The sequence below is a fragment of the Neoarius graeffei genome, chromosome 5 (genome assembly GCF_027579695.1).
Source record: "Neoarius graeffei isolate fNeoGra1 chromosome 5, fNeoGra1.pri, whole genome shotgun sequence".
In the NCBI taxonomy this organism is placed as follows: Eukaryota; Metazoa; Chordata; class Actinopteri; order Siluriformes; family Ariidae; genus Neoarius; species Neoarius graeffei.
Window position 1 is genome coordinate 52761649 of NC_083573.1, and position 13129 is coordinate 52774777.

Below are 13129 nucleotides of genomic sequence, written 5' to 3' on the forward strand. Positions count from 1 at the left end.
GACGAAAAGGACCATCCGGACTGTTACCAGCAACAAGTCCAAAAGCCAGGGTCTGTCATGGTATGGCTTTGTCTCAGTGCCCTTGGCAGAGGTAACATGCGCTTCTGTGTTGGCCACATTAATGCAGAAAATTACACTGAGATTTTGCATCAACAAATGCTGCCTTCAAAGCGACATTGTTTCCAGGGATATTTGCGCAAGACGATGCAAAACCACATTGTGCACACATTACAAAGGTATGGCTGTGGAAGAAGAGGGTGCCTATCCCCAATGGAGAATGTGTGGCGACTATTGAAATGAAAAATGACAATGACAACCTCGTACTGTTGTACACCTTAAGACCTGTTTGCAGGAAGAATGGAACAAAATAACACCTCAAACGCTTCATCACTTGGTGTCTTCAGTCCCCAAACATCTTTTAAGTGTAGTGAGAACGAATGGCAACATTTACAAAGTAGTAAATGCTTTACCTTCCCAACGTCTTTTGAAATGTTGCACGAATCAAAATTGCTTATTTTGGGAGCGGGGAGAAAAATTCATGAGGCAAAATATCAAATGTGCTGTTTTGTTTTTGAGTGCAATACATGTCAAAGACTAATTTACAGATCATTGTTTTCAGATTTAATTTCAACAGGGGCAGCACGGTGGTGTAGTGGTTAGCACTGTCGCCTAACAGCAAGAAGGTTCCGGGTTTGAACCTCATGGCTGATGGGGGGCCTTTGTGTGTTGTTTGCATGTTCTCCCTGTGTCTTTGAATTTCCTCCAGTTGCTCCAATCTGTGTCTGGAGGGAAAAAAAAAAACAGTTCAAGGACATTCGAGTTAGGTGAAATACCCAACCACTGGGGTTGTACAAACCAGTGTATACTTGGTGCCAGTCCCAAGCCCAGATAGATTGGGGAGGGTCGTGTCAGGAAGGGCATCCAACGTAAAACCTCTGCCAAATCAAATATGTGGAACAGATCCGCTGTGGCGACCCCTAACAGGAGCAGCCGGGAGAAGAGAATTTTCAATTTCAATGTACTGTCCCAACTTTTTCTGATTTGGAGTTGCATCTTATTCAGTAATTCCTGGACTTTTGGGGCACACCACTTGGTTTCTCTTCTGAAAAGAAGCAGCTTTTATTTGTCACATGCACACACAAGCATAGAGAAATTTGTCCTCTGTATTTAACCCATCTGAAGCAGTGAACACACGCATGCGCGCACACATACCAGAGCAGTGGGCAGCTAAACTACAGCGCCCAGAGAGCAGTTTGGGGTTTAGGGGCCTTGCTCAAGGGCACTTCATCCCAAGGCCACCCCATGTTAAAGGAACAGTCCACCGTACTTCCATAATGAAATATGCTCTTATCTGAATTGAGACGAGCTGCTCCGTACCTCTCCGAGCTTTGCGCGACCTCCCAGTCAGTCAGACGCAGTCAGACGTGCTGTCACTCCTGTTAGCAATGTAGCTAGGCTCAGCATGGCCAACGGTATTTTTTGGGGCTGTAGTTAGATGCGACCAAACTCTTCCGCGTTTTTCCTGTTTACATAGGTTTATATGACCAGTGACATGAAACAAGTTCAGTTACAAAAATTGAAACGTAGCGATTTTCTATGCTATGGAAAGTCCGCACTATAATGACAGGCGTACTAACACCTTCTGCGCGCTTCGGCAGCACATGGATACGGAGCTCAGATATCCATGTGCTGCCGAAGCGCGCAGAAGGTGTTAGTACACCTGTCATTATAGTGCGGACTTTCCATAGCATAGAAAATCGCTACGTTTCAATTTGTGTAACTGAACTTGTTTCATGTCACTGGTCATATAAACCTATGTAAACAGGAAAAACGCGGAAGAGTTTGGTCGCATCTAACTACAGCCCCAAAAAATACCGTTGGCCATGCTGAGCCTAGCTACATTGCTAACAGGAGTGACAGCGCGTCTGACTGCGTCTGACTGACTGGGAGGTCGCGCAAAGCTCGGAGAGGTACGGAGCAGCTCGTCTCAATTCAGATAAGAGCATATTTCATTATGGAAGTACGGTGGACTGTTCCTTTAACCTAACTGCATGTCTTTGGGGGAAACCGGAGCACCCGGAGGAAACCCACACAGACACGGGGAGAACATGCAAACTCCACATAGAAAGGCCTTCGTCAACTGGTGGGCTCAAACCCAGAACCTTCTTGCTGTGAGGCAACTGTGCTAACCACTACACCACCGTGCTGCGGTGAGGGAGGTGTGCTTTTAATATTCTTAGTTTGTTTATAATGATGTATTGTGTACCATTTATGCCATCTTTATTTCTCTTTCTCAGTGAGGGCAGTAATCTGACTCCTGCACATCACCATGGTGACTTCCGCTTTAAGACTTACGCACCCATTGCCTTTCGTTACTTCAGAGAACTCTTTGGTATTCGACCCGATGACTACCTGGTCAGCTACAACCCCTACACAATTGCACACCCGAAACCGTTCTTGTATCGTTAATAATTGTTGGCCTGTTTACATTATTGCTGGCTCATGGGTGGTGTATGTGTTTTGATTTTATGCCTCTGCAGTACTCTCTGTGTAATGATCCTCTGATTGAACTGTCGAATCCTGGTGCAAGCGGCTCGATCTTCTATGTCTCCAGCGATGATGAATTTATTATTAAAACAGTCCAGCACAAAGAAGCGGAATTCTTGCAGAAACTGCTGCCAGGATATTTCATGGTGTGTAATTTGATCCGAATGCACGCACAAAATATATACATTTTATTTATATTAAAATTTTTCATTTTGTATGTTTTTGTTTGAAGAAGAGCGTGGAGGGAGCATGTGGGAGGTGGAAGAGAGCAGAAACCTTGCGTTGTGCTTAATTATCTTATTTTGTCTTATGGTATTTCGTTCTGTTCTTTCTTTCTCTGTTATGCTAGAACCTGAACCAAAATAAACGGACGCTGCTGCCCAAGTTCTATGGACTATACTGTGTGCAGGCAGGGGGGAAGAACATACGCATTGTAGTGATGAACAACCTTCTTCCACGCTCCGTACCAATGCACCTCAAATATGACTTAAAAGGCTCGACTTACAAGCGTCGGGCCTCTCCCAAAGAGAGGGAGAAAAAGGTGCCCACCTACAAAGACCTTGACTTCATCCAGGACATGCCTGAGGGAATTCAGCTCGAATCCGATAACTACAACGCTCTCAGTAAGACCATCCAGCGAGACTGCCTGGTGAGTGCGTTCACTCACGTGTGTATCTGCTGTATGAGACTGTGATTTGCAGTTATCCCTTGGACTGTGTGTGTGTGCGCGCACTGACTATAGACTGCTGTGATTAGCTAGTAATTATGTGTTTGCAGATACCTGCCAGCTTCACTGCGTGCAGTCTGTGGTCATCTTTTAACATGGCTGTTTGCATTGAGTGGTGATGTGTTAATGACTTGGTTGGTGGTTTCTGTATTTTAGCTGTTGCAGAGCTTTAAGATCATGGACTACAGTTTGTTGGTTGGAATCCACAATGTGGATCAGGCGAGCCGTGAGCGTCTCGGTGCAGGGGAAAGCTGCAGACCCGTGGAAGGGACGGTCACACCAGACCAGAAGAGGCCTCAGGCCCAGAAAGCCCTGTACAGTACAGCTATGGAGTCCATCCAGGGAGAGGCACGCGGGAAGGGCACAGTAGACAGCGAGGACCAGTCAGTCACGTATTTCTTAACTATATCCATTTCTCTCTGTCTCTCAACATTTATACACACACATTCTGTCCGGTCAGAGTGCTTGGACTTTCTTTTCCGAGTGCATTCTGATCAGACAGTTCGGGAAACCATCTGCCAGAAACAAATGTATTTTATAAACCCCCCCCCCCCCCCCCCAAATAAATAAATTATACATTATACATCGTGTGCAGGATGAGCTTGAAAGTGATAAAGAGGAAGTGTGAAATAGTGGAGCTGAAGATTAAGTGGTGGAAACTAAGTGGTTGAACATCAGAAGGAGTTTAGGGAAGAAATGAGACGAGCATTGAGTGGTCATGGAAGTCTGCTGGAAGATTGGGATACTACTGCTGTACTAGTAAGAGAGGCAGCAAGGAAGGTGCTAGGGTGGTCATTGGGAAGGAGGAAGGAAGACAAGGAGACATGGTGGTGGAACAAAGAAGTGCAGGAAACTTATAAAAGAGAAGAGGCTAGCAAAGAATTGGGATAAGCTGAGAGATGAGGAAAGCAGGCAGTTGTACAGAGAGACGAGACAGAAGGCAAAAAGAGCGGTAGCGAAGGCAAAAGCAGATGCATACCAGTTGTACAAAAGACTGGAGACCAAAGAAGGAGAGAAAGACCTGTACAGACTAGCTAGGCAGAGAAACAGGGAAGTGAGGGATGTACAGCAGGTAAGAGTGATGAAAGATGTAAATGGAAATGTGCTGACAAAGAAAGGGTGTATTAAGAAGGTGGAAAGAGTACTTTGAGGATTTATTAAATGAGGAGAATCCAAGAGAGAAAAGGTCAGATTCATTGGAGACAGCAAATCAGGAAGTAGACTTGGTTAGTAAGGATGAGGTGAGGGCAGCCATGAAAAGAATGAAGACTGGGAAAGCGTCAGACCAGATGGTATCCTGATTGAGGCTTGGAGATGTTTGGGTGGGGTGGCTGTGGAGTTCCTAACGAGATTTGTTTAATAAGCTCCTAGAGAATTAGAAAATGCAAATGAATGGAGAGTGTGCTAGTCCCAATATACAAGAATAAGGGAGATGTACAGAGCTGCAGTAATTGGAGGGATAAAACTGATGAGCCACACCATGACGCTATGGGAAAGGGTATTGGAGGCGAGATTGCTACCTCTATTCTCAATCTGTGAACAGCAGTACGGGTTTATGCCAAGGAAGAGCACGTCGGATGCAATTTTTGCTCTAAGAATGTTAATGGAGAAGTACAGGGAAGGCCAGAGAAATACATTGTGTGTTTGTAGACCTGGAGAAGGCATACGATAGAGTGCCGAGAGATGAGTTATGGTATTGTATGAGAAAGAGTGGAGTGAATAAGTATATCAGAATGGTGCAAGACGTGTATGAGAACAGTGAAACAGCAGTGAGGTGTGCAGTTGGAGCGACTGAATGGTTCAAGGTGAAGGTGGGACTCCAGGGATCTGCTTTGAGTCCTTTTTTGTTTGCCATAGTGATGGATAGCTTGACGGATGAAGTGAGGCAAGAGTCACCATGGAACATGATGTTTGCGGGTGATATGTGGTGAAAGGAGGTTGAGTTGGGTTTGGAGAGATGGAGGTATGCATTGGAACGAAGAGGAATGAAGGTGAGCCGTAGCAAAACAGAATACATGTGCATCGATGAGAATGGGGATGAGTGTAGTGAAGATGCAAGGAGCAGATGTAAAGAAAGTTGGTGAATTCAAGTACCTGGGGTCAACTGTGCAGGAAAATGGGGGCTGCGATAGTGAGGTGAGAAAGAGAGTGCAGGCAGGGTGGAGCAGTTGGAGAAGGATTTCGGGAGTCATTTGTGATAGGAAAGTCCCAGCAAGAGTGAAAGGTAAGATGTATAAGACAGTAGTGAGACCAGCTGTGATGTATGGATTGGAGACCGTACCCTTAACGAAAAGACAGGAGGCAAAGTTGGAGGTGGTGGAGTTGAGGATGTTAAGGTTTGCGATGGGAGTGACGAGGTTGGACAGGATAAGGAACGAGCACAGCAGAGGGACAGCACATGTGGAGAGCTTGGGAATTAAGCGAAGAGAGCTGAGACTGGGATGGTACGGGCACATCCTGAGAAGAGATGCAGAGCATGTTGGAAGGAGAATGTTGAGGATGAAGCTGCCAGGCACACGAAAACGAGGACGGCCAAAGAGGAGATACATAGATGTGGTGAGAGAGGACATGAAAGTGGCAGGTGTGGTAGAGAAGGATGCGGAAGACGGAGCAATGGAGACAAAAGATCTGCTGTGGCGACCCCTAATCGGGACTGGAGCAGCCAAAAGATGATGATTATTCATACATGCAGTCCTGATTGAGGCAGACAAACCCTGTCTGAAATCACACTACTCACTATATAGCGAGTTCGCCATTTTGTAGCGCTGTCCGAATGTATAGACCCTTTTCAGTCACGTGACCTTCGTAACAGCGACCGCCATTTTGGACATGTAGTGGACTTCGGCTCGAATCGGTTTGAATGCGAGGAAGGCGACAAACATAAAAGAAAAAGGAGCGAGATGCAGAAAACTGTATTTACTAGTTTACTGTAATTATGCTCTGGCAGCTATTTACACCGGATCCAGTGTAAATAGCTCCCGGAGCCAATGTCCGAGCTAGCGAGCCAGCGCTAGCAAGCCAGCGCTAGCGAGCTAGCTCGGACGTTCTAGTTTACTGTAATTATGATCTGGCAGCTATTTACACCAGATCCAGTGTAAATAGCTGCCGGAGCCAACGTCCGAGGTTCCGGAGCCAGCGCTAGCTCGCGCCCGGCCGGAGCCAGCGCTAGCTCGCTAGCTCGGACGTTGGCTCTGGCAGCTATTTACACTGGATCCGGTGTAAATAGCTGCCAGATCATAATTACAGTAAACTAGAATGGAATGGTAACAGCAATGTAATGCCTTTTCTGGCTAATTTTATTCGTCTTGCCTCCAACAAAGTGGTCACTACACAAGCGTTGGTATGCCGCTATCCATCTTCTCTGTCAGTCAGCATCTACCGGGATCCGATAAAACGATAACCCTTGCCTTGTTTGTTGATGGTTACTACATCCAGGTACACAACAATATAGTGGCATGATGGAAGTCTTGCTGAAAGTAAAAACTTTCTTTGCTGCCGTTCCTCAATGTTGGCTGTGGTAAACTACTGGTAGTACATGTCCAAAATGGCGGCCGCGTTTGTCGTGACGTCACGTGAAAAGGGTCCATAGTGAATTATTGCACCCTATATAGTGCACTCAAAGTATCCCACAATGCATCATGAAAAGTAGTGTACAACCAATGGTCACTAACCAAGTAATATATACCATCATGCATTGCAGTCGCACTGAAAGAAAAAAAAAGTGTTGGGGTGAATGGATGGAGGAAGAAACGCATTATAAATGGACATTTAAGTACAATTTAAAAATGGTAAGAGGATAGAAAATAAAATAGAATGACCGATAAAATGCAAGAGTAAAAGTTACAGTGCAGAGCGAGGAATTAACCAAAAGCCTCAAAGGCAGCGGGAAAGAAGAGTGTTCAGCCTTGATTTAAAAGAACTGAAAGATGCAGCAGACACAAAGAACTTTTGTATTTATTAATGTGGGAAATACGCTCAGTATAATATGTATCACAAAAATACACGCATGTATTTATTAATTTGAAAACCCACAAGCTGACCGATCTGGCATGTTTTAATTGTGCGGCAGTAATGACGTAAATAATGGTGCAGTGGAGAAGTGTGTTTTTTTTTTTTTTTTTTTTTCCCCCCCTTCTTCTCCCCCCCTCATTTTACCCATGAGCTCACTACATAACCCCCCCCCCCCCCCCCCAGTTGTTTTTTTTTTATTTTTTATTTTTTATTTTTATTTTTTACCCACAGCAGTGACCTTCCCAGAAATTTGGCCCGTATTGTCTGTTTGAGAAGCAAATTTGTGTATGGGGTGTGTGTTTTTTTTTTTTTTTTTTTTTTATTTTATTATTTTTTTAATTCATAATTGCCTAGCAGACAAATGTTTAACAACCAACAAAAGGAAATAAACCCTACTGACTTTTTCCAAGCAAAAGTTTCCATTTGATCTGCATGTTTAAATATAGTACCACCTCATGGTGATGCAACAAACTTTGATGTTGTAATCATAGTCTAAATCTCAATGTCTGCTGCACTGACTGATGGTTAAATGATTTTACTTGGTGGATTTTTTTTTTCACTTTAGTTTTTATTCAGTTTTAACATTTTACAACAGACCAACAAGGAGCATCAACAACAAAAGGATTATAATAATAATAATAAAATACAGTAGTAAGACTAATTGCCCTGTTGGGAGCTACATTCTTCTTTATCCATCAATTCTCGCAGTTTCGTCCTCTATATCCATTGTCTTTTTTCATTTATCTATCGCTATCCAAGGTACTTGGTGGATTATTTATGTACCGATGATGGACATCTTTCAGGATCAGGGGCACACAGGCATATGGAAATACTGATAAAGCCAAGCAAAATAAAGGGGAAAAAATCTCACTACTTTCCCTCACAGTTAAACATATTGAGAGAGAAAATGGATGCCAGACTCAAATAATATTTTGAGCACCAGAGGTCACAATGTTCTCTGGTGACTTTTTGTCAAGCTCAGAAATGTGTTGCATCAAAGACGTTATAAGGAACAAATAAAGACTGTGGCTTCGCAATTGTCTCCTCTCTGGGAATTCATGTACAGTGGAGGAAATAATTATTTGATCCCTTGCTGATTTTGTAAGTTTGTCCACTGACAAAGAAATGAACATTCTATAATTTTAATGGTAGGTTTATTTTAACTGTGAGACAAAACCTCAAAAAGAAAATCCAGAAAATAACTTCATATAAAAGATATAAACTGATTTGCATTTCTTAGAGTGAAATAAGTATTTGAACCCTCTAGCAAACAAGACTTAGTATTTGGTGGCAAAACCCTTGTTGGCAAGCACAGCGGTCAGACGTTTCTTGTAGTTGATGACCAGGTTTGTGCACACGTCAGGAGGAATTTTGGTCCACTCCTCTTTGCAGATCATCTCTAGATCATTAAGGTTTTGAGGCTGTCGCTTCGCAACTCGGAGCTTCAGCTCCCTCCATAGGTTTTCTATGGGATTAAGTTCCGGAGACTGGCTAGGCCACTCCATGACCTTAATGTGCTTCTTCTTGAGTCACTCCTTTGTTGCCTTGGCTGTATGTTTTGGGTCATTGTCGTGCTGGAAGACCCATCCACGACCCATTTTCAGTGTCCTGGCAGAGGGAAGAATGTTGTCACTCAGGATTTTACGGTACATGGCCGCGTCCATTCTTCCGTTGATGCGGTGAAGTAGTCCTGTGCCCTTAGCAGAGAAACACCCCCCAAAGCATAATGTTTCCACCTCCATGCTTGATGGGATGGTGTTCTTCGGGTCATAGTCAGCATTTTTCTTCCTCCAAACACGGCGAGTTGAGTTAATGCAAAAGAGCTCGATTTTGGTCTCATCTGACCACAGCACCTTCTCCCAATCACTCTCAGAATCATTCAGATGTTCATTGGCAAACTTCAGACGGGCCTGCACATGTGCCTTTTTGAGCAGGGGGACCTTGTGGGCATTGCAGGATTTTAATCCATTACAGCGTAATGTTACCAGTGGTTTTCTTGGTGACTGTGGTCCCAGCTGCCTTATTCAGCTGCTCATTCACAAGCTCCTCCCGTGTAGTTCTAGGCTGATCTCTCACCTTTCTCGTGATCCTTGATACCCCACGAGGTGAGATCTTGCGTGGGGCCCCAGAACGGGGTCGATTTGATGGTCATTTTGTATTTCTTCCATTTTCGAACTATTGCATCAACAGTTGTCTCCTTCTCACCCAGCTTCTTGCTTATGGTTTTGTAGCCCAGTCCAGCCTTGTGCAGCTCTACAGTCTTGTCCCTGACATCCTTAGACAGCTCTTTGGTCTTGCCCATGTTTGGAGAGTTTGGAGTCTGATTGATTCTGTGGACAGGTGTCTTTTATACAGGTGTCAATTTAAGACAGCTGTCTTTAATGCAGGTAACGAGTTGATTAGGAGTGTCTAACTGGTCTGTGGGAGCCAGAACTCTTAATGGTTGGTAGGGGATCAAATACTTATTTCACTCAACGAAATGCAAATCAATTTATATATTTTATAAAATGTGATTTTCTGGATTTTCTTTTTGATATTCTCTCTCGCTGTTAAAATAAACCTACCCTTAAAATTAGACTGTTCATATCTTTGCCAGTGGGCAAACTTACAAAATCAGCAAGGGATCAAATAATTATTTCCTCCACTGTACTTGTTCATTACTGCTAGTCTGTATTAATGCACTAAACTAGCTAACTAATGCCGCTTTTCCACTACCAACGTGGCTGAGTTGGGCTGAGCCGTGCCGTGCTGAGTCGGGCTGAGTCGAGCTGAGCGGGGCTGTTGGAGTTGCATTTCGACTACAACCGCGCTGAACCGTGCTGAACCGTGCTGGCTGGAAGTGGGTGGACACATTGGGTGGAGTTAGCGAAAGTGGGTGGACGTCACATGATGTCGTTAGGCGGCGCAAACAGTGACATCAGCGATCTTTTAAGCGTTAGTCTCACGACCCGGATAGTAAACAATAAACATGGAGGACATGGAGTCGTTAGTGTTGCTGGTCTTGGTGCTGTGGCTTGTTGTCACCGACAACGCCAATAGATACTGGCAAGAGTGTATAGATGAGGCGAGGTGCATAAGGCTTCAGAAATTCTCGTAATTCGTAATTATTCTTCTTCTGGGTTTATGGTGTTTACAGATCCCAGCGTGCTCGCGGGGCGTGTGCGCGCATGTGAGGACACTCCTCCTCACCAATCAGTGCACAGGGGAGTGTCTCCTCACGCCCCTAGCCCCACTGGGCTCGGTTTGGCTCGCTTCAGCCCCACTCCAAAACCGTGCGAGTTTTGGGGGCTGAGCAGGGCTGAAGCGAGCTGAGTCGTGCTGTTCTGAGGTAGTCGAAACGCGAGCCGTGTCGGGCTGAAGCTAGCTGAAGTGAGCTGAAAAAAGGTAGTGGAAAAGGGCCATAACTGTTTAGTTTATGCTAGGTGCCACATTTTAGCCTAGTCAGTTAGGCTTCTGTGCAAACAAAACACAGGACTGGGTGGCACATTGAAACTTGCACTTTCTTGGTGGGCTTACTAATGTATTTAGCTTTAGTCTAAACGTGCAGGATTTTGCAGATCAGGGTATTACTTTTCTATCTATTTGTCTGTTTAGGTGGGGAGGTATCCCAGCTCGAAACAGTAAAGGAGAGCGGCTACTGGTTTACATCGGCATTATTGACATTCTACAGTCATACAGGTAACTTGACTCCCCATGCGCACTGTAGCTGTATGGTAAAGATTTTCTAGGCTATCCAGTGAAGTAATTCGGAACATTATGAAGCTAATGATAGTCGTGTTACTTTATTAGTGGAATCAGCAGAGAAGTTGCAAAATGGAAACCTTTCACTTGCTAGATCAGAGCAGCAGCTTGTAGTTTTAAATGGTACTTTGTGCAAGGATGATAATTACATACGAAACATACAATGCTTTTACGTTTCTATTGTATATTTCTTTGCTGTAACTTGCCGTGTGTTTGGAAATGTGTCTATGTAGATTTGTCAAGAAGTTGGAGCATTCCTGGAAAGCCCTGGTTCACGATGGGGTAAGATATTACACAGTTTTTTTTTCCTTGTGTCAGTTTGATTTAAGATTGTAACACGATGCTATTTAAAACACCATGGCCCCGTGACTATTCTACCCTAAATTCATTTTCCAGGACACTGTCTCTGTTCATCGACCAAGCTTCTATGCAGAGCGATTCCAGCGCTTCATGTGCAACACAGTATTTCGGAAAACACGTAGGTCTCAGTGATCTGAATTCACTTGGTTACCATTCACTTAACACATACTTTACCAGTCAAAAGTTTGGAGACACCTACATATTCATGGATTTTTCAGGTGTTTTATTTTTTTTTTATTTTTTAACCCTACTATTATATTTGGGGTCAATTTAACCCCATTCAATGTTTAACATCTCTAAATATATGATTGACACTTTTTTGCTTCATATTTAATGACTTTTCCTAATTTAATGGGGACAACTGGGTAAGCATAAAATTAACATGATGATATGTTTTCAATTTCCTGTACACATGTTGTATGCATCGGTGTTCTTTGGGGTCAATTTGACCCCAGGCTGTTTTAGCTGTATAAAACATAAGAAATATCAACATTTTACACACATTTGTTTTAGATGATACTGAGGTCACTATAACATGCGATTTTATAGTCTTCAAAGGCTTTAGGGCCCTAACATAACTATAACTGTAGCAGTGCGAGAACCACTGATAGTTCACACGACACAGGGGAGGGGAAAACATCATTCTCATGAGAAATTTGATATTTCCCACACTATGGGGCCGGGAAAATATGGTTCCTGCCAAAAACATATTGATACTTCACACAACAAAGAGGTGGAGCAAACATATAAAAGCTTGCACAGCAGCCTTTTAAACCATTTCTCTTGGTGCTCTGTGTGCTTTCTCTTTCTGCTCCCTCTCAACTGCAAATGACATCTAAGGAAAGGTTTTCTGTCAGTGAGGTGCTGTCACATGTCTTTGACCATGAAAGTGACGTCGAGGAAAATGTGTCTGAGACAGACGACGATGATGTTGAGGAGGACCCTGATTATGAGCCATCCTCCTCTGATGAGAATGATACCCTCAGTGTTGACCCTCCTGTTGTCTCTCAACCACCAGCAAACACACTATCTTCCAAAAATCAGGGATGAGAATTTTCTGCGGATCTGCGGAATTACGAGTTTTTCCCGCTGAAAATGTCATCTTTGTGAAACTTGTAAATCCGTTGAGAAAATTTCGGGGGGTAGGGGTCGGCGCGAGGCGAGGCTTGTGGTGGCACAAGCAGGCAGGACCGACCGACCGCCCGCCAGCATCTTTTGGTAACGCTCATCGCAAAATTAGTTGCAGCTGTGATAACGGAAATCGTCATTGCTTTCTTCAATATTTATGCTAACGATAACTCACGACGATTTCCGGCAACGTTTTGGTGCTAGTTTCAGTAACAAATCTAATATCGTAATTTTTACGATTAAAGTGATTCATGTAGGTAGCGGTCTGAGTGAATGACTTTGATGTCCGTAACGTCATAGCAGGAAGTCTATCGGTCTCATCGCCATTTCCGCTATACTAAAAAACAGAGCTGACTGCAACTCCGATCCTCTATTTTGAGCTAATTTATCACCATGCCATGTAGATGTGTTGCTGGCGGGTGCAGCAACAGGACAGAAGGTGGATTTATGTTGCATTTATGGTCCAAGACTGTTCAAACTGCAAAGATTTGGACGCGTTTTGCGAGAAGTTCATGGGCACATTGGGCGCCTACGAAGTGGTCTCTCCTCTGCTCTGTACATTTTACTGAAGACTCGTACGAGACCTCTGATCTGTTGAGGAGCGTTGGCTATAAG

At 44.0% G+C, this 13129-nt stretch overlaps 1 protein-coding gene across 4 annotated transcripts in view; it reads left to right on the forward strand.

The window, feature by feature from the left end:
• The window catches only part of pip5k1ab (phosphatidylinositol-4-phosphate 5-kinase, type I, alpha, b), a 66798-nt gene that overhangs the window by 36305 nt on the left and 17364 nt on the right, over positions 1-13129 (forward strand). For all 4 annotated transcript variants that reach the window (XM_060922018.1, XM_060922020.1, XM_060922019.1 and 1 more), the window contains 7 exons: positions 2298-2415; positions 2541-2693; positions 2897-3196; positions 3431-3657; positions 10880-10963; positions 11260-11308; positions 11423-11504. In XM_060922018.1, the coding sequence (XP_060778001.1) occupies positions 2298-2415; positions 2541-2693; positions 2897-3196; positions 3431-3657; positions 10880-10963; positions 11260-11308; positions 11423-11504 (1013 nt within the window). The remainder of the gene's footprint in view (positions 1-2297; positions 2416-2540; positions 2694-2896; positions 3197-3430; positions 3658-10879; positions 10964-11259; positions 11309-11422; positions 11505-13129) is intronic.